Below are 21,871 nucleotides of genomic sequence, written 5' to 3' on the forward strand. Positions count from 1 at the left end.
GAGGAGGGAAGGGGAGAGAAGAGGGGGGAGAAGAGGGACAGGAAAGGAAGATAGCTCAGTGGCATAAGCACCTGCTTGGCAAGCACAAGGTCCTGAGTTCAATCCCCAGTACCAACAAAACAAAGAACCAAAAACAAAAACAAAGAACCAAAAAAGTTTTAACAATGACTCATCAAATACAGAATATAAATAAAGACAGATAATAGGAAAATCCAAACAGAAATTCCAGAGTTCAAATGTACAGTAAGTGGATCCCATACTGAACTTGAGTTGGAAGAGGCGAGTCTGGTCTCAAAATGAAGGCCATGATCCAAAGGAGCCAGAGCAGTTGAGGAAGCTGTTTATTGGTGGTCTGAGTTTTGAAACTACCGATGATAGTTTAAGAGGACATTCTGAGAAATGGGGCACACTCACAGATTGGGTGGTGATGAGAGATCCTCCAACAAAACGCTCCAGACGCTTTGGTTTTGTGACTTACTCTTGTGTTGAAGAGGTGCATGCAGCAATGTGTGCCTGATTACACAAAGTTAATGGGCGTGTCGTGGAACCAAAGAGAGCTGTTTCTAGAGAGGATTCAGTAAAGCCTGGTGCCCATCTAATAGTGAAGACAATTTTTGGTGGTATTAAAGAAAATACAGAAGAACATAATTTGAGAAACTACTTTGAAAAACATGGCAAGATTGAAACCACAGAAGTTATGGAAGACAGGCAGAGTGGGAAAAAGATTTGCTTTTGTAACTTTTGATGATCATGACACAGTTGATTAAACTGTTGCTCAGAAATGCCACACTATTAATGGGCATAATTATGAAGTGAAAAAGGCCCTTTCTAAACAAGAGATGTAGTCTGCTGGATCACAGAAGGCCGTGGAGGTCGATCTGGCAACCTTATGGATCGTGAAGGAAACTTTGGAGGGGGTGGAGGAAATTTGGGCCACGGTGGAAACTTTGGTGGAAGAGGTTAAGGTGGTGCAGGAGGTGGCAGTAGAGGTAGTTATGGAGGAGGTAATGGTGGATATAACGGATCTGGAGGTGATGGAGGAAACTATGGTGGTGGTCCTGGTTATAGTAGTAGAGGAGGGTATGGTGGTGGTGGACCAGTATATGGAAACCAAGGTGGTGGATACGGTGGTGGTGGAGGAGGATATGATGGTTACAATGAAGGAGGAAATTTTGGTAGTGGTAACTATGGTGGTGGTGGGAACTATAATGATTTTGGAAATTGCAGTGGACAGCAGCAATCAAATTATGGCCCCATGAAGGAGGGCAGTTTTGGTGGAAGAAGCTCTGGCAGTCCCTATGGTGGTGGATAGAGTAGTAGAAGGTTTTAAAAAAACAAAACAAAACAGGGCTACAGTTCTTAGCAGGAGAGAGAGAGAGAGGAGTTGTGAGGAAAGCTGCAGGTTACTTTGAGACAGTCGTCCCAAATGCATTAGAAGAACTGCAAAAATCTGGCAGAGAAGGAACAATGATCCATAGTCAGAAAAGTTACTGCAGCTTCAACGGAAACCCTTCTGGTTCAGGACTGTCATAGCCACAGTTTGTAAAAAGTGCAGCTATTGATTAATGCAACGTAGTATCAATTAGATGTACATTCCTGAGGTCTTTTATCTGTTCTAGCTTTGTCTTTTTCTTTCTTTTCATTGCATCAGGTACACTGCTCTCTACATTGAGGCAGTGGGACCAGGAATAAAAAAATTAAGGAGCCTTTTAACTTTAAAAACAAAACAAAACAAAAAAACCCAAATGTACAGTAAGTGAAATGAATATTCAGGCCCAGCAGCAGGATATGAGCTGGCAGAAGAATCAGAACTGGAAGACACATCACTAAAGATTATCTGGTCTGAGGAATGGAGAGAAAAGACAATGAAGTAAAAATGAGAGAGCCATGGGGACGGGAACTTCAGCATTCCACTTTTTCTGCTACATGAAGTAGGAATGCCAAAAGGGAAGGGGAAAAAGAGGCAGAATATTTAAAGAAACAGTGAACAAAAACCTCTCAAATATGAAAAACATTAAACATCCACAAAACTGGACTAACACACTCAAAGATATCCAAACATACAAATAACACAGTCAGTTGAAAGCTAAAGATATAGAACAATTTCTACAAGGAAGAAACCTTAGTTAAGACTAATATCTAGGGGCTGGCCACATTGCTCAACGGACTACAGCACCTGCTTAGGCAGAGTACAGGGACCAGGGTTTGATCCCCAGCACCACAAGTCATGCTGGCCCTGCCCCCAAGACTTGCTGAGACAGTGACTGAGCCTGGGCATCGTGGTGCACACCTGTAATCCCAGTGCTTGGGAGGCTGAAAACAGGAGGATCACTTTGGTCCAATCTAGGCAGTGAGATCCTTGTAGACCCTGTACTAAAAACATTAAAAAAAGATTAATACCTAACTTCTCTTCAAAAATAATGGGATTAGAAGGCAGTAGGACAGCTCATCCAAAATGCTGATGGGTAGGCTGGTAAGATAGCTCAGCAGACCATGTGCCTGCTTTTGCAAGCACAGGGGCCGGGGTTCAATCCCTGGCACCACATACCCTACCAGCCCTGTCCATGGGTGCGCTGAGCTAGCCACCCAGACTGGGTGTAGTGGCACATGCCTGTAATCCCAGTGCTGGGGAGGCTGAAAACAGGAAGATGACTATGAATCCAAGCTGCAAATGAGACTTTGTACCAAATACATTTTAAAAAATGCTGATGGGTAGATAATATATCAATTAAGAATTCCATATGAATGAAAAAGAAACCTTCCATGATGAAGATAAACTAAGACACTAGTAGATACACAGTACAAATTTATTACCACTTTTCTATTCTATAGGAAATATTTTAAAAATGTCCTTCAGTGGTCTGGGGACATAGCTCAGTGGCATAAGTACGTGCCTGGCAAGCACAAGGTCCTGAGTTCAATTCCCCAGTACCAAAATAAAAAGTCCTCAGGCTGGAAAAACATTGTTAACCACAGAGTAATTCAAATGAACACTTTTCTAAATGGGAATGTTGAGTAGGCATAGTGGTATAAGCCTGTAATCCCAGCACTTGTGGGGCAGAGGCAGGAGGCCACTGTGAGTTCAAGGCCAGCCTATGCTACACAGAGTTCAAAGCCAGCCTGAAATCAGACCAACCACAAAGAAAAACTATCAACAGTACACTACACATTCAATATATACATGGGGACAAACTCAAAATTACTATTTTCACATTGTAATGTAAAACTTCACGTTACAAGCTTCACCTAAAATTTGATACGAAAGTGAGTTATGTAGGCAAAGACAGAATATAAATATAAAATTACTGCTGATTGGAGAAAAGGGCTGCATGATTGGCCAACATTTTGGCCCTAGCCTTTCAAGGTCAGTGAAGACTCGGGACATAGGACAACCTGTACTGTAACAACATGTAACTCAGTTGTGCTCCAAATTTTCTGATCAAGAAGATTATGGAGCCACAGAGAAATGTGTTGGAGGATCTAAAGTGAGCCTGGGGAGAGTCACATGGAGAGAAAAAACATTTTCTCAAGCCTTCACAGAGAGCAAATTGGTCAAGCAATGGCCATGACTCATCCTCATGTCAGACACTGACAAAAGGATGTACAAAAGGTGGTACAGGGCTACAGGATAAATTCTGAGAGTACTTGGCTGACCTTATCAGATACAAAAGTTACATTTCTGGGTATATAGGTCTTGCTTTATCTTGGTCTTAACCATCCAGTAGAAAAGTATAAAAATGAGGTATATAAAGTAAATCCATATTAATACGAAGAGCTGTAAACGGCTCAAGTCAATAACTTTTGAGAATAATCCACTAATATTGTAGACTGCTAGACAGTGTTAGATGTTTAGTTGAATTCAAACACTTATAGTATTTAGATGCCAATAGAATATTCACCTCTGACAGGACAAAAAATAAATAAATAAATAAATTTTTAAAGTGGAAATGGAAAGAAGCAGTCAATGCTCTAATTAGCTTCGCCTCCTTTTTTCAATTGTTTGTACTTTTTCTTTTCTTAATTTCTTATACATTGCTCCAGTTTTCTTCTTCTTCCAATTTTATGTGTATATATCTGGTAATATAAATAGCTGGTTGTAAGACAATACCATGTATTACAACAAATACTGTGAAATTCATATTACTTTGTTAAGTAAAATTCTGTATGAGTTGTCAATAAATAAATAAATAAATAACAATTTAATTATACTCTAAAATAAATAAAATAAATAAAATAAAATTACTGCTGAAAGGAATAAGCCCTTCATTTTTTCTACACAATCCTCACAAAGTTATATTTAATAAAACCTCTTTCATTACACAATGAAATGCACAAAGGCATGCATAATAATCATTTTACTCTACATTAAAGAGCCATCTTCATTACAAAAGAAATAAATGAGACTTTAATCCTTGATAAATATTTTTTAAAAATCTATTAATTTCCATCAAATGCTTAAACATTTACAAAATTACAAATCAGCACAACAGCTCCATATTCACAAAAATGTTTTTGGCTGTAAAAACCACTAGTCTTCTCTGAATAGTATTCGAAAAACATTCAGAATTTGTAGTAAGTAAAGCCCTAAATCATAATCCTAAAAATCAATTATATATAAAGCCATAACCACTTTACCTTATACTTTTGTTGGGCTGAACAACACCATTATAATTTTGCCTTTGCTTGAACCTCTGACTTCGTCGAAGCTTTTCATTGAATTTTTGACCAATTTTAAAATCATAAGAAATTTTCTTCATTTTTTCTTCAAATAAAGCAGACAATCTCAGGGTCATACTGTAAATCTGTGAGGATGTAAAAGCAAAAATTATCTTGTATCTTTTAAAGTACTGTTGTTGTTGTTGTTTTGTCTCTTGGAGAGAGGGTCTCACTATGCAGTTCAGGCTGGCCTTGAGCTCACTTTGTAGCCCAGGCTGGTCTTCAACTTGTAACAATCCTCCTGAGTGCTGGGATTACAGGCATGAACCACCATGCCCAGCTACTGAGGTTTTTTTTAATTATAATCACTGAGATTATTTGCAATATATCACTGACTTATGAGTAATTGCTTATGCATTCCCATTCTGTTCCTGCCATCATCTATGTACACATCAAGTAGCAAGAATTTTATTTATTTATTTATTTATTTATTTATTTATTTATTTATTTATTTTGGTGGCCAGCTCAGCCCACCCTGAGGGGTGGGGATGGTGCAGCATGTGGTATTGGGGATCGAACCGTGGTCCCTGCACTTTGTCTAAGCAGGCACTTTAGACCACTGAGCTATCTCGCTGGCCCCAGAAATTAGTTTTTTTTAAACCAAGCAACTCTCTAGGACCTAGAATCCAGGATTAACATCTATATGTTAAAGGATTTCAGTTGGGTGTTTGTTCCATTTTCACATTGTCATGTAAAAACCCAAAAATGTACCCTTCTCAAGCTAGCTTGAAAGTTGGTTCATTTTGTTTGTTTGGTGCCAGAAATTGAACTCAGAACCTTGTGCTTGCCAGGCAGATGCAGTATAGCTGAGCTATATCCCCAGCACCATCATTTTAAGACTGCTATTTATGCAGCAAAAGAGTAGAATCTCTAGATCAAGAGTTAAAACACACTGGTATCAATCTCTCTCTGCAACTTGACTGGGATATCACCTAGCTCTAAGTGTGAATCATGCCTAAGGATACAAAAGAGATTTCTGCAGCTTCTTTAGAAAGTGGCAAGAATAATGAATTACTTGTGTTTAAAGCAAGAGAGGGTATTTTGAAGGGAATTAATGGCAATGTCACTTTTACTGTAATAAACTTTTAAAATTCAAATATTCAACATATTTTTTAAATCATACCACATAGACGAATCTCACATGCACCTCCTCAAAATGGCAAATTTAAGGGCCAGTGAGATAGCACAGTGAACTAAGTGCCTGCCTAGGTAAGCGCAGGGGGCAAGGGTTGATCCCTGGAACTACATGCCACACTGGCCCCACATCCAGGAATGCTGAGCTGGCAATGGAGTTCGGGAATGGTGGCTCTCGCTTGTAATTCCAGCACTAGGGAGGGTGAAAACAGGTGGATCACTATTAATCTCAGCTGTGTAGTGAGACACTGCACCAAAAAAAAAAAAAAAAAAAGCACTAAACTAAGAAAATGTCAAATTTGTCATATTTCACCTCTGAAATACTTTAACAATTTCAAATATTTTGTAAATTTATTCTTTTCTTTTAAACCTGAATACTAGCTTATTATCACCAACTTTAACAAGATGAATACTTTCTTGTAGATTATTTTAAGTTTGGAACCTCTCGTTATCACCATTTTTAATTTTTTAAATAGTTTTCACAGAAAATAATAATAATAACAACAGTAATACAGCTCAGTTCAAAATAGTGACTAACTACAAAGAATGCTAAAACTGACAACCATCTCAACATGACAAAGGATATTTATGGAAACTCACAGCTATTCAACACTGTACATTTCCCCACTGCTATTCAACACTGTATACAAATTTTATCTGTGGTTTCAGTTACCCATGGTCCAAATATATTAATAAAAAATTTCTTTTTACAATCTATTTATTTGTTTGGTACAAGGTCTCTCTATGAAGCTTAGACTCATAGTGATCCTCCTGTCTCAGCCTCCCTGAGTGCCAGGATTACAAGTGTGCGCCACCACACCTGGTTTTGGGGCCAGCATGGTACACCTGGGGTTCCAGGCCAGCACAGCATGCTGCACCAGGGATCGAACCCAGGTCCTTGTGCTTGTCAGGCAGGCACTTAGACTGCTGAACTATCTCCACAATCCAATAAGAAATTTTTAAATAAATTAATGACAAGTTTCAAGCTATTCAACATAGTGAAGAACATGATACAATGTCGTGCTATCTCACTCGGGCAGTGAATTTTCTCTCAGTCCAGTGTAACCACACTGTACAGAATGCCTTTCCCTTGGGAGGCGAGCAACAGAACACAGTCACTGAACTTTTATTACAGTATGCTGTTACAATTGCTACTGTTTGATTAGTAACTGTTGTTCATCTTTGAATTATGTTACTATGTCCAAATAAATTAAAACTTTATTTTAGGTGTCTCTATTCACAGATAACATGGTCTTATAAATACAGAAATTCACAAAAAATACACAAGAAAGCTACTAGGGATCATAAATGAATTTAGGAAAATCACAAAGTACAAAAATAATATGTAAAAAGCAATTATGTTTCTACACAATGGCAATAAACAATCCAAAATTAAGAAGGTAATTCCATTTACATTTAAATATCCAGGAATGAGCCAGGAAGATGGCTCTGTAGAATAAAATATCCAGGAATGCTTTGAGCTAAGCAGGTATAAACCCATACTCCAAAATAAACACTGCTGGAAGAAATTAAAGTCTAAAATAGAAAGCTATCCCATGTTCAGAACTAAAAAATAAGTACTTTTAACAGGAGAACATTACATTATTCATGAAAGTATATGCCTGTGCTCTTAACACAGTCCCTAACAAAACTTTGAAGAAGTGGAAAAACCAGTTTTTGGTACACAGTGATCTCCAACAACCTCCAGGTACCACAGCCGAAAGAGCAAATCTGGAAGTTCACACATGATTTCAAAGCCCACTCTACAGCCATAGTAAAGAATGTTATGAGCACATGAACAAATGCACACACTGAATTCACTAGATTTGAGAGCCCAGAATGAAAACTGATGGCTAAATGGTTTCCAACAAGAGTGCCATTATCTATCTGATAACGGAAAAAGAGTACTCTCTTCAACAAAGGGTGGTAAAACAATTCAATTTCCAACAGAAAAGAATGCTTGGGCTCCCACCTCACATCATATACAAATATTAACTCAAAATGGCTCAATAATCTAAATGTAAGAATTAAACCACAAAATCTTCACAAAACATGGGACATCTGTAGGATGCTGACTCAGCAATCGTTTACTAAGATATGAAATCAAAAGCATAAGAAACAAAAGAAAATACAAATAAACTGGACTTCAAAATTGAGAACTATTGTGAATCAAAGGACATCACCAACACAGTAAAAAAAAAAAATCTACGTATCTCATAAAAGTGTAGTATCTTTAATAGAGAAGAACTATACTTGCTAGGCATGGAGACATATGCCTATAATTCCAGCACTCTGGAGATTGAGGCAAAAAGATTACCATGAGTTCAAGGCCAACCTGGACTACACAGTGAGTCCAAACCCAGCCTAAACTACACAGTGAGACTCTGTCTCAAGAAACAACAACAGGACCAGGCAGAAAAGCTCAGCAGCATCACGACCTGCCTGGCAAGCGCAAGGTCCCAATTATGGGGAAAGGAGATGTATATGAAACAACAACAACAAAAAAAAACCCACACTCACACACTACAAACAGTGCAATTTCTTAAATGAGCAAAGGACTTGATCAGCTAATGTTAAGAAGATATAAAAAGAGCCAATAAGCCATGAAAACATGCCCAAGACCCTTAGAATACTTACTACATTTTTTACATCTGCTGTACTGCCTCTCCACATATAGACAGTATTAAGAGTCTGAACTTAAGTAATCTCTACCACTGAGGTACATTCCAGCCCATTTTGTTTTTAATTTTAAATCAAGGTCTAACTTGCCCAGGCTGGCCTGAACTTGCAAGCTTCCTGCCTAAGGCTCCCAAATAACTGGAATTACAGGTAAGAGTCACTATACCTGACTTAATTTTCTGTAATACTCAAGCATATGGGCCCATGATACTAGTTGCATCCCAGAGCTAGCCAATTCCTAGAGAGCAAACAACTTCCTGCAAATATACTTGTGATATATGAACCAATCAATTCAGAGTCCCTTTCACTAGCCATCTCTTTTTTCTCTTTCTTCTTCTTCTTTTTCTAACATCTATTTGGTACAGGGTCTCACATAGTGATCTTCCTGCTTTCAGTCTCCCTAGAGCTGGGATTACAGGCATGCCTTATTTTACCTAACATGTCTTAAAGATTCATCCACATTGTAGCATGTGTCTGAACTTCATTTCTTTTTATGGCCAAATAGCTTTCATTGTATGGATAAATGGGTATAACACATCTTATTTATTCTTCTCTTGGTGGAAAGTTTGATTCGGTCTTCTTTTGGATCATTATAAATGTCACAGTGACTTTCAAAATACAAATATCTGAGCCTTTGTTCTGAATAGCTGGAATTTTCCAAATATTGGAAAATATTGGGCTTGAATGTTAACCTGACCCAATAAGCAACCTGGCAATCAAATGCAGCAAGACTTCTGCCACTAAGCCTGGATGGAGCAGTGCGGGAGAAGCCAGGTAGGAAAGTGCGGACAACAGAGGTATTATAGGAAATGAAGACAGAAACCACTAGATCAAACAAGCATCCTACTTTACATCTCTCCTTTGTGTTATTTATAGTATTCATCACACTGGCTATGAAGGTGATGTGCATGAATTCACCAAGAATGTGACGTGGAAACCTTGACATTTATTACACCTCACAAAGAACTGAAAAATTAACATAAAACATGTAACAAAAACTGAGGAATGTGCTATTTGTTCTTAAACAATAACATTTCAGATTCAAGATGTTAGTGTAAGCAGTTACAACTATACACCAGATTTTCCTTTTATCACTTTTTAAATGTTGTGCTCCTAGGAACTGAACCCAAAGAGCACTGAGCTATACAGCTCCAGGCCTTGCCTGAGCCTTTTTATTTTTATTACTTTTAATATTTTGCCAACATTTCCAATGTGTTTGTAAGAAACTTCAATGTATAAAAAAGTCTTTTCATTCTCTGTATTACACTTGTTCATTTTCTACCGGTATCTTTATTCTCATCAATCTTTGTTTAGAAATTTTTAGGAGGTGATAAACATCAACTGCTGGAAGACCAAAACTATAGCTATAGGCAATATCTCCAATCTTCATAGCAGTCTCATATTATTATCTTATCTTTAATGCTCCACCCTCTATCAGCAAATGCAAAAATACATGATCATACATATTTTAAACAAATCATTTTAACAAATTACCTTTGACCTTTTGTTTGGTGTATATGCTTTGGCATTGCTAAATATTAACCGGATGTCTTTGCAAAATTCCAAAGGGCTGTCATAATTTCCTGCTTCTAGAGTTTCCCTCACTGTTCCAAAATCCATTGGCGTATCTATAATATCTCGGTAGTCCTAGGTTTTAAAAATAACAATTAATTAGTCAAAGATGAACTTTTTTAAAAAAATGTATTTTGTACAGGGTCTCACTACACAGCTCGGGCTCATAATGGTCCTCCTGTTTTCAGCCTTACCAGCACTGTGGTTACAGGCATGCGCCACCACACCCACACACACCAGCTCAGTGCACCCAGGGGTGGGGCCGGCGAGACATGAGGCACTGTGGATTGAACCCCAGTCCCTGCTCTAGCCTAAGCAGGTGCTTAGTCCGCTGAGCTGTCTCGCCAGCCCCAAAAGATGAACTTAAAGTCTCTAAAATATTTTAAATGTTAGCAGGAAGAGAAAACAAGTTAGAAGGATCTTAAGGGTTCATTAATAGCATTTGAAAAGAGATCCAGACAAAAAGTAGGAAAAAATACCTCAAAATATAAATGACTAACTTCTGGTAGCAGGAAATTTCCTATAATTCCCAAGCTTCCTACAGTAAATCTGTGTTCTTATAATCTTATTTTTTTAAGATTTTCTTTTATTTATGAGTGAAATTTTATCTGATTTTCAGTTTTCCTACTGCTCAGCCTATACATGGAGAATCAAGCAGAGCCCGCCCCCAATGTTATGTAGTATTGGCTAAGTCTTTAAACGAGCTAGGACTAACATACACTTCTATATTAATTTAGTGACAAGTGGAAGAATGCTAACATAAAGCCTAGATTTCCACTCTTCAAGCTTTAATTACATACCCCCCCCATCTCCAATTCACCAAACAAGATGATAGAGACTTACTGGATACTCCACTAGGTCCACTGGCTGTCTAAATGGCTCTGAGTCCTCACACTGGAAAATCAGGTTCACCAGCTCTTTACACTGTCTCTTCCAGCTGTTTTCAAGGTAGCTGGCAGCTCTGCTGCTCTTTTGTTTCCAGCCATGGGCCTAAAAATGTGTCCATAATATTGAAAGTTTTTTTCAGATTACAGGAGGAAAAAAAAATCATATTATGATATATGACTGCTGCAAAAATGCAACTGAAATGCTATTTTTTGTATTGTACCATAAGAACTATAACCGTATGTTAGGCTGTTTTAGAAAACTCTACACTTCTTTAAAACTCTAATCATGTCATTCACATATGCTCTCAACACCAATCTCCAGAAATGAAATTTTAAAAACAAGCCATTTAACATTATTTTTGATATAACTTCTCTCAAGGTAAGAAAAATTGTAGGATTAGCTATTAAAAATATATTCCACCCAGAGCACACAGTCTAGTGAAAAGCTATTCCACCACCTCTCTCCCAAGGTTACACAGTAGGTTTTCACAGTATATGAAGTGTTGCACTCAATAATATAATAGGCAGAATAATGGCCACACCAGCAACACATCCTCAGAACCTATGATCAGATTAGCTTCCACAGGAAAAGGTGATTCAGAGATGTAACTAAAGCCATGGAATCCAAGATGGCTGAGTATCCTGGATTAACTGCATACGCCCAATGTAATCACAAGAGTCATGGTAAGAAGGAGGTGAAAGAAAGTAACTCTGCTGGCTGCAGACACAAGACACCTAGCACAAAGCATGGAGGCAGCCCCTACAGCCAGACAAGGCAAAACCCTGCCCCACTGGCGCTTTCAGCCTAGCCAACACCATAATTTGAGCCCAGGAAGACAGACTCCTATTGAAGTTTTTGGTTTTTGTTTGTTTGTTTTAATTTTATGTATTTAGTACAGGGTCTCACTACACTGCTCAGACTCACAGTGATCCTCTTGCTTCAGCCTCCCCAGTGCTGGGATTACAAGCACATGCCACCATGCCTGGTCTTGGCTGGCTGGGTATATCTGGAGTGGGGCCAGCATGGCATGTGGTACTGGGGATCAAACTGGGTCCTTACACTTGCCAAGACAGGCACTTAAGACCACTGAGTTATCTCTGCAACCCCCTCCTATCGAAATTCTTACACAGAGAACTGTCAAACAACACATCTTTAATTGTTAAAAAGGCTTAACTGACATGTGCTAAGAGAAAATGCAGATGCTTAACACTTGAGAGTCTACTTAGAAATGAAGTTCCAGAAAAATCAGGTGAGATTATTACATGTTTAACTTTTCTGGGACACAAAGTCTCCCCACTTCAAGCTGGTAACAAAAGTCACTATGTAGCTCAGGTTGACCTCAAAATGCTGGAATTATAGAAAGGTACCACTATGGCAAGGTAGGTCTAACTTCTTAATGTTACTTGGGGTGGCAAACAAGGAGAAAAAATATTTGATAAAAATGCTTAAATTTAAGAAACATTTGGATGAAATTTAGAGCAAACTGGGTCAAGATGTTTAACCATTTTCTTATGAACCTATTACATGAGAACTTACAGGATGCTTAATTATCCAATTTCCTAAACTTATTTCTGTGCACCCTTGCCCTTTAACCTTCAATCTCAACTTTGTAACAAATCCCCATTTTTAAAGAACATTCAGTTACTAAATTCTGGTTTTCCCCAGAACCAGGCTAACACTTCCTTTCTCCGTTCCAACAACCACCCCTTTGACTAGATTCCCACACTTAACACTATTACTTACAGAATGTGCTCCTTACCCAACTCCTTTAATACCTGTCTTCTTAGCATTCAAAGTCTATCTTTCCATTTCAACTGTGTAACTGAGTCTCTGCTTTAAATATGAATGATATCCCTGGGTTCTAGTATCATCAACATCTGCTGGTAATATGGTCAGACACACCCACCTGCATGCCAATGACTCTATATAACATATTTGCATACATTTTTTTGTCTTTAGTATTCCCTTTTAAAAAAATTCCTCATCTTACTCCATCGTATCCTAACAATATAGCTCAAATCATAACTCTTGCACTAAACATTTTTTCCTACTTAGGCAGCATTTAGTGATTCTCTTCTAAGATATCCAGTATCTGTATCGATTACTCCTCCAAAGTAAAACCTAAAATCGTAAAGATTTGATTTTTAAGCAAAAAACAAACCAAATATAACAGTCATTCATGCAGAGTAACTTACTCTCCTCCTTCCAGAGGATGTTTTAGGAACATCACTGTCATCCTAGGAAGAAAATCAGATCACTTTACCTGTTAAGATTCTCAATAGGAAGATAATAATCCTAATAAAATGCAATCAAAGACATTTAGTCTTAACAGGGTTATAACCTGTTATGAGCAAAATCTCAAACTAGACTATCAGTATCTGTGGTTGGATGTACAGACTTCAAAACATCAACCATTCCTCTTAAACATTTTGCACATTCCCTCAGGACATACACTAATGCTAAATTTCAAAAGTTGTGGTATTATAAAGAGTTACTCTGTACATTTTCTAACTATGAAATGCACAAAATAAGCTTCAAGTTTGCGTTTTTATCTTCAGTGCAAGAACTCCAGAAATACAGTCTCCCTACAACTCCTGAATTTTTGTACTCTATATATTTTCTTATTTCCTAATTATTTATTAGTATAACCATTATTATTATTCTGTCATACATTAGCAAATAAATAAATGAACTATAGTAAATCTGTATAGAAATCAACATTACATTGTCTTTAAACAGCATCTTTTCTGCAACTCCATTCCATAGCCTAACTCTGTATGAAGTGAAATCACATACAAAACCTTGCTGTTTGCATAAACTTTAACAACATCTTGAAGGAAGTATATCAGAGACAATTATAGCTACTCTCAATACATAGAGATACTGGTCTTGTCAATAGTATTTCTAGTGTACTTTTTATAACATACTTTTCACTAGCTAAAATATGAAAAAAAGAATATTCTACACCTGAAATGAGTTAGACATATATTAAATGGTATCAATAATTGACTGAAATTACCTCACTGGATAATTCAAGAAAATATACTCTTATCAAATGCCCTATTCCCATTTAAATATAGTAAAAACTGATATTTTCAACTTAATCATTTTAAATTACCATTGGAAATTAAGAAAATTATAAAATTTACAAACTCCATACCAGATCCTCCACATTTTGTTCTTCATTTTCAGATGTGTTAGACAGTTCCGAAATATTTGTGCAATCTTGATTTCTAAAAAGATATTTTCACACAAATACTATGCAGATATAGTTACTGCTGCAAAGGATTCAAACTATATACTAATAAAATACATACAAAATATATACAATATTTATACAAAATATAAAGTGTTCCAACTTAGAAAAAACTAACTTCGGGGGGCCTTCCAGTTAGCTCAGTTGTTTAAGCACCTGCTCATGCAAATGCAGTCAGGCACAGGATACCTCAGTTCGATCCTCACTTCCACCTGATTACCAGACCTGCCCTTAAGGCAGCCTCAGCTAGCCAAAAAAAAAAATAAATAAATAAAAATCATTCTCAACTTTTTAAAGCCAGCCAAATAGCTTAGCAGATTAAAGCACCTGCAAGCAGGTGCAAGGACTGGTTTTTGATCCCTGGGCCTGCCAGACAGCCCTGCCCCCAGGGCAGGCTGAGACAGCAAATTGAGACTGGATGTGGTGGCACTCAGCTCTAATCGCAGCTCTTGGGAGGCTGTAAACAGGTGGATCACTATGAGTCTGATCTAATAGTGAGACCCTGGACACACTGAAGACCCTTCCCTAAAATAAAAATAAAAACAAAAACAAAAAACTAACTTCAAAAATCCAGGTTTTCAGATACTCCTCTGTGAAAATAACTGACCATCTTAAAATTTTACCTTAGAATTTAATTTAGGATTTTCCCCCTCAGTTAAGTATGTACAAAAATTTAGCTGGTAATTCAGAAGTTACCATGTTGGACCTGACTTGACTGAACATGTAGATGACTTTTCTAAGTATTACTATTCATAAATAAGTACCACAGAAAGATCAAGGAAAGAGCTGATTTCAAAGATAAGATTTGGGACAAAAGAAAAAAAAAAGGAAGCTGAAATTAAAGTAGACACTATCTTAAGTACACTAAAGAATTGGCTATATAGATATGGAAGTAACAAAAATGAGTAAGTGAATCTGAGGAAAAGTTACTTGAGTCTCCAAAACTTAAGACACAATTAGCCAGGAAAATATTGGTATCAATAATTTGATACCAATCAAATTATTCTCCAATTTTTGGATAGATGTTAGGGTTAGCACTGTCTATGAATTATTTTCTCTACGACAGGATCCTTGCCAAGGATTTTCTACACCTATTTGAAAAGGAAGTGCTATACAGAAAGCTCTACAGTCAGAATGGTGCTGAACTGAGTTACTTGTCCACCATCCAAGGAACATTCACTAGAGCATGTGGGCTAAAACACAGGTCGCAATTTCCATCAGATCCCATCCTATTTCCAATTATGTCCCCAATGCAAGACAATACAAATTTTCATACTTTTGAAAACATTTTTACAGATAGAGCCTACCTTAACATGAGAAAATACCAGAAAACCCAACCTAATTACTTTATAAAATTAGCAATCAACATTCATAAAATTGATGAGCTCATGAAACAAAAGGAAAGAATGAAGAAAACAGAACACTAAATGCAATGAATGGGGTTCCAGGTTGGATCCTGAAACACAAAAAGTATAGTGGTATAAAAACTAGTGAAATCCAAACAAATTCTACATTTTGGTCAATAACTATACCAAAGTTAATTTTTTAAACAATTTGTAAGTTTGTTATAGTAACCTAAAATGTTGAGGAGACCCAATGAAGAGTACAATATGGCAACTCAATAGTGTAAGGTTATTTCAAAATTTTTAAAAATACAAAAATGAATTGCTCAATTTCTCATTTTACTGAAATTATGACTGTGTAAAGAATTATCATCTATAGTGAAACATTAAATGCATGTAATTCAAACAGTAAAAAATAAAAACTAGGTGGTTATGTAAGCCCAACATGCAAAGTCACTTTTGCACAACATAAATACTGTAAGATCACTTACTTAATAAACTTTAAAAGCTGGTCAGTTATCTTTTTAGCTGATCTTGCAATTACACTTTCAGGTTCATTAAAGGTTCTGGCATTATATTCTATGTATCGGACTTCCCAAATTAATGCAGACAGCCTCCTTCAAAATAAAGAAGACAATTTATGGCTTAAAAATAAAATATTAACATCTACGATTCAAATAAAAAAATGCAGGGAGGTCTGTGTTCTTGGATAGGAAAATAGCATGTCATTATTTTCATTAGTCTCTAAGTGAATTTGACACTTCCTTTCATGATGAATATAGGTGATCAAAAAAGGGATTAGTGGTACCTATGACTCATCGATGGAAATCATACATATTTTGTATCATACTGCAGATTTTGCTGTTTGCTAGACAGATTTAGGTTCATTGTTACTTTGAGTTATTGGTAATTATCAGACCTGCCATTAGCTCTCACTATGTAATAAATAAGGAAATATTTTTAAAAATCCAGCTTAATTAAATCACTATGGCATATTAATTAAATTATAGATGTGAAGTTACAATGAACAACTGAACAACATAATGGTATCAACTTGGTCAGCCATAAAATTATATTGGACACTGAAACAGAAAACCTAGGGCTGGCCAGATAGCTCTGCAGACTAAAGCGCCTGCTTAGGCAGAGCACAGGGGCTGTCGCCCCACCCCCCACACACCACCAAGGCCCACTGAGACAGCTATTAAGACTCTGCATGGTGGCACACGCCTGTAATCCCAGCTCTGAGGAGGCTGAACACAGGCAGATCACTACAAGTCCGATCTACAAAGTTAGACCCTGAAAACTGTACTAAATTTTTTAAAAAGTTAAAAAAAAAATTTTTTTTTAAGTAAAAAGAAAAACCCACACCGTTTTGAGCTAAGTGTTTTGACAAGATACCATGTCTGCATCTTGTACTAGGAATAACTACTACAAAGACAATATTCAATGTATTGTTGTAACTGTACTACTAACCTGTTTTGAAACAATCTCACTGCTACTTCTTTCTCAATAAATTAAAAAAACCACAAAATCTTAATAGATCACTTATTCACATACAGGAATCCAAACCAATAACTTTCGTTTTTCACAATGCTTATCAATACACCTTTTAAAGCAGTTCAAACTGAATGAGGAAAATGTGTTAAATTCCATCAACTCCAAGAATCAGTTTCACTTGAAATTGGTAAAGTGACTTCTGAGTCTAATGTCCATCCCTTTATATATTCATACACTGACAAATTATGCCAACTGTGGATTCAAGAAGGTTTCTGTACACTAGTAATTTCTCAAAGTAGTGGGATTTTAAAAAATAAATTATTATCAATAGCTGTATGTTCTTAAGGAAATTTTATACTTGCCAGTTTTCTAAAGCCAATGATAAAAAATCAATGCCTCTGGAGACTGCTCTTTCATCAAAGATCAAAGTCCAAATATTAATTTTACTTTTAAGAGAAGCAGTTAAATAGGAATTTTAACATATAAATAAAAAGCAAGTATCTAACGTAATTTTTAAGAAAAGCACACTACTACAGATTGAAGACTTTGACATGGCATTTTATCAAAAGCTATCTCACACATCTTAAAGAAAATGAAACAGAGAGGAAAAAAAAAAAAGAAAATGAAAACAAAAAAAAAATGTTAAGCAGTCGCCATGACTTTTAATTCACCATCAGCCACCCACTACCCTCCATTTGTTTAATGCCCAAAGAGCTTGTAAGATTGTTTCAAAGTAGTTTTCTACTAACCTGTAAAATCGATTAACAAGCCTCATTCGAATTGTGTAAAGATCAGTTGGATAAGCTACTACAGTACAGTACTTGGGATATGTACATAAATCAACAGGGCCTGAAAAAGCTGCTGCCATATCTGTTAGGGAAGACAAAGAGATATTGACTATTTTAAAATGCTTCTTTCTGAGAAACCTAAAAATGAAGCGTATCATCCTAAAAAAAAAAAAACTTACCAAGATTCAACAGCTGATCTATGCCACTGATAATCCGCTCACATTCTTCATCTCTTGATTTCTGACCCCATTCACCATCTTGTGGTTTATACAGCAACTTCTCTAGCTCATCTGATGTAACAGAAATACTTGCTCCAACTTCTTCAGGTGGATCAACTACAAATCCCGTTTTTAAAAAGGGAAAAATAAAACTAAACAACCAAATGTATATTATATTGAAATTAAATTATCAAAGCCTCTAAAGTTGGATTTTCTCCACAGTAAAAGTTTAAATTTGCAACTTTTAACAAATTACAGTTGAGATTACCAAATGCTTAAATTAAGGTATAGATATAACCTATGTATCCTGATAAAATTTAAGGTACAAAGCCATCTTCACAGTTCCATAAGAGGCAAACAACCAACCCAGGGATTTCTGAAAATGCAAAGTGAATCTGATAAAAGTTCTAAAACTTAAATATTGCTAAAAATTAATTTTTAAAAGGTCAAGAAAAAAATAGGTAAAATAACCCAAACATGACAAACACTACTTTTTTTTTTTTTTTGCCGGCTCAGCCCAGGTGGGGCTGGCACATGTGGTGCCAGGGATTGAACCGCAATCCCTAGGTCCTTGCGTTTTGCCTAAGCTTGCCTAAGCAGGCACTTTAGACCGCTGAGCGAACTCGCCAGCCCAATGCTAGTTTTCTTACAGGATGTTTTTTCTTAACTCTTAGGAAAAAGTAAGACAAAATATGTGGAAGCTGAAAATATTTTACCTATTAAATATGATTTCTATTACACAACTAAGGAATGCCAACTACTGTGTGTCAGTGATAGTTTTATTCAGAGCATTCTTCCTGTGAGAAGATGCAGGCACTGGAAAGAGCAGTAATTTTACCAGCTTTTAAGTTAAAAAAGTAGATGAAATGTATACAGGAGCTTTTCCTCTAGAAATACATCAGTTAATACATGTTAAAATATAACATCCTTTGCTTAAATTATCTTTTTTTTTTTTTTTTTGCTTGAATTATCTTTGTGGAAGCTCTTCAAGGTTTTGGTTTGACTGATTAGAGCTAAGTCTTAAGTGGTCTTTCTTTGTAAAAGAGGAAAGGTTTATTTCAGCTCACATTTCACATTAAGTAAATACTTATTATCAATTATACAATGAAAAATTTTAAAGTATGGATCGTATATTATTCCAATAAGCCTTTAATTCATGTTCCTGCAAAGAAAATTTGTTTGGTCTTTTTCTTCCTATAAGAATATAAAACAAATTGCAAGAAAATAAATCAATTTTGCTATTTTCACTATCTATTTTGCAGTAATGCCTTTAATATTTTATCTAATCAAAAGAAGCCAAGCCAGGAATGGTGGTATACACCTGTAATTTCAGCTACTTCACAGGTTGAGGCAGGAATGGTGGTGGTCCCAAAAGACCAGCTTATTTAGGGAGAGTGTGTCTCAAAATGAAAAGATTTGGATATATACATGAATAGTACAGTGCTTGGCTGACATAGGCCAAGCCCAGAATCCAATACTCAGAAACCCCACCCACACACAAACAGAAAGGCCAAAAGTACTTAAAAAACACTAATTTAACAAAGCCAGAATCTGAATTCATATTATATCAATACCGCCTTAAACCTACGGAGCAGGCAAGTTTTTAACCTGTGTCTCAATTTACCCACGTGCTGATCAGGGATAGTAAAGTTTCCACCTCACAGGGTTGCTCAGAACAATGCCTAGCATAGAGCAGGTGCTTGTTAGTTGACTAGGATTTTGTTTTCAACCAGATTGAGTAATAGGAAGTCTATATACTAAGCACTATAACACACATATGCGCACACACACACACACACACAAAATTATAAAAACAATGTTTTCAAGAAAATGAATCCCATGCATCAGCTCCCATGAGTAACTGCCCCTGCCATGGTGCCAGAAGAGCAACCCAGGTGGGCCGGTGGGGTCATCTAAGTGAACACACAACCCTGAGTCAAGAGAGAGTATGGAAGCTGGGAAGGAGAGAGCTGCAGAATTCCTTGTCATCTATTATGTTTAACCCCAACCAGACTTCAAGTGTGAAAAATGACAGAGGGCCAGGAACAAAAATAACTACAAGAATTGGAGACAAGGAGCCATGATGCTTAAAAAGGGCAGGAAGCTGTGCACTGCACCACACACCTGTAATGCCAGCTTCTCAGAAGGTTTAGGCAGGATCAACTTTGAAGCCAGCCTGAGTGATTAATTTAGTAATACCACCATCCAAATAAAGAGTGCACAGAGGGGGTGGAAAAAAAAATCCAAATGCAACTTCCACAGATTAAAAACACAATGTGTGAGTTAAAAACTCTGGTGTGTGGTAATAAAAGCAGATTAGAAGAAAATATTAATAAACCTGAAGACACACAATAACAGCTATCCAAAATTCACTAAAAAAAAGATAATAGCAAAACTAAAAGAAATCCTACATATACACCTGAGACCCCTAGTAACCTGTGCACGATACCCTTGGTGGCATTATATATCCCCAAAAAGATGAAATAAGCAGTTAGGATAAGGAAAACATAAGACCTTTAACTAGGAAAATAAAGAAATAGTAAAACAATAATGGAAAAATATCAAAAGTGACATGGGCGGGGGAGGCCCCAGGGAGATAACTCAGCAGAATAAGTGCTTGCCTGGCAAGCACAAGAGCCTGAGTTCAATCCCTGGTTCTGAGAAAAAAAAAAAAAAAAAAAAAAAAGTGACATAGGTGCCAACCTGAAAGAGATTCTCAATGGTCATATCTGTGATAATTTACCTACAAAATAAATGATAGTGAGTATAACATCATTTTACAAAAAAACTAGGCATCTAAATGGGAAAGAAAATGAAAACAAAATCACTGTTTGGCAAAAAAACATAATGAGTACTTGTAACAAGAATCATCAATGGATGTTAAAATTGGTGGGCTAAAGAAGGATGGAAACAGTATATTTCCAACATAAAATGTCTCCAGGGGGCTGAGGAGATGGCTCAGAGGAATAAGCACTTGCCTGGCAAGCAAGCGCAACAGCCTGAGTTCAATCCCCAGGCTCTGCAGGAAAAAAAAATCTTCACAAGACAATAATTATAAAGGAAACAGTGTTTACTTTAACATTACCTACATCAAATTATTAAAGTAAATATATTCAGTTATAGTCATGGCTGAAAACTCTTCTCAAATGATGCCCTAAGGATACAACACTTTTATGATCTTTTGTTTAAAACGCACAATAGCCACAGCAATTAGACAAGAGGAAAAAAGTAAAGTTAAATTATCACTAGTTGGTGAATGAAGGCAGGAGACAGGAAAAGGAATGTTGTGGGACTGTCCTGCTTCAAGTTTGTATATGGTTAGATTTTTGGACTCATGTGTAAACATAAGAAGTATATAATTCTTTATGCCTGTTTTAAAAAATATATTCAAATTTTTTAATGTTTTTTCATCATATTCTGTAGGGACTTAAAAGTCCAACATATTAATACTTGATGAAAAATACCTGTTCCATGTTATGCCCAAGATGTTTGATATTCAGACAGATAGTGAGGTTAAGTTTAACAGCCTAGATTGGATGGTAATAACAATAAACTTCTCTTCTGAAGGGTTAACAACCTAAGTTTGCAGACCAAAAATTAGAGAAAAAGGAGGGCCACAAGGAAGGCCAACATTTTGGTCCTAGCCTTCCAAGGTCAATTAAGACTCAGAACATATGAGAACTTGTACCGTAATGTCACGTTAACTCAGTAGTGTCCCAAATTTTCTGATCAAGGAGATTATGGGGCCAAAGAGGAAAGTGATCGATGATGTAGAGTGTG

The 21,871-nt window shown here is 36.6% G+C and overlaps 1 protein-coding gene across 3 annotated transcripts in view; it reads right to left on the reverse strand.

Annotated features, from left to right (window-relative positions):
- The window catches only part of Brwd1 (bromodomain and WD repeat domain containing 1), a 153,031-nt gene that overhangs the window by 17,729 nt on the left and 113,431 nt on the right, over positions 1-21,871 (reverse strand). For 2 of the 3 annotated variants that reach the window (XM_004631770.2, XM_023716036.1), the window contains exons 30-37: positions 18,053-18,208; positions 17,835-17,955; positions 16,080-16,205; positions 14,150-14,222; positions 13,185-13,226; positions 10,945-11,091; positions 10,024-10,176; positions 4,636-4,802 (exon numbers count right to left, since the gene is read on the reverse strand). In XM_004631770.2, coding sequence (XP_004631827.1) covers positions 4,636-4,802; positions 10,024-10,176; positions 10,945-11,091; positions 13,185-13,226; positions 14,150-14,222; positions 16,080-16,205; positions 17,835-17,955; positions 18,053-18,208 — 985 coding nt within the window. The remainder of the gene's footprint in view (positions 1-4,635; positions 4,803-10,023; positions 10,177-10,944; positions 11,092-13,184; positions 13,227-14,149; positions 14,223-16,079; positions 16,206-17,834; positions 17,956-18,052; positions 18,209-21,871) is intronic. The other variant, XM_023716038.1, reaches the window with a different exon arrangement.

This window comes from Octodon degus, unplaced genomic scaffold (genome assembly GCF_000260255.1).
Source record: "Octodon degus isolate 3935 unplaced genomic scaffold, OctDeg1.0 scaffold00045, whole genome shotgun sequence".
In the NCBI taxonomy this organism is placed as follows: domain Eukaryota; kingdom Metazoa; phylum Chordata; class Mammalia; order Rodentia; family Octodontidae; genus Octodon; species Octodon degus.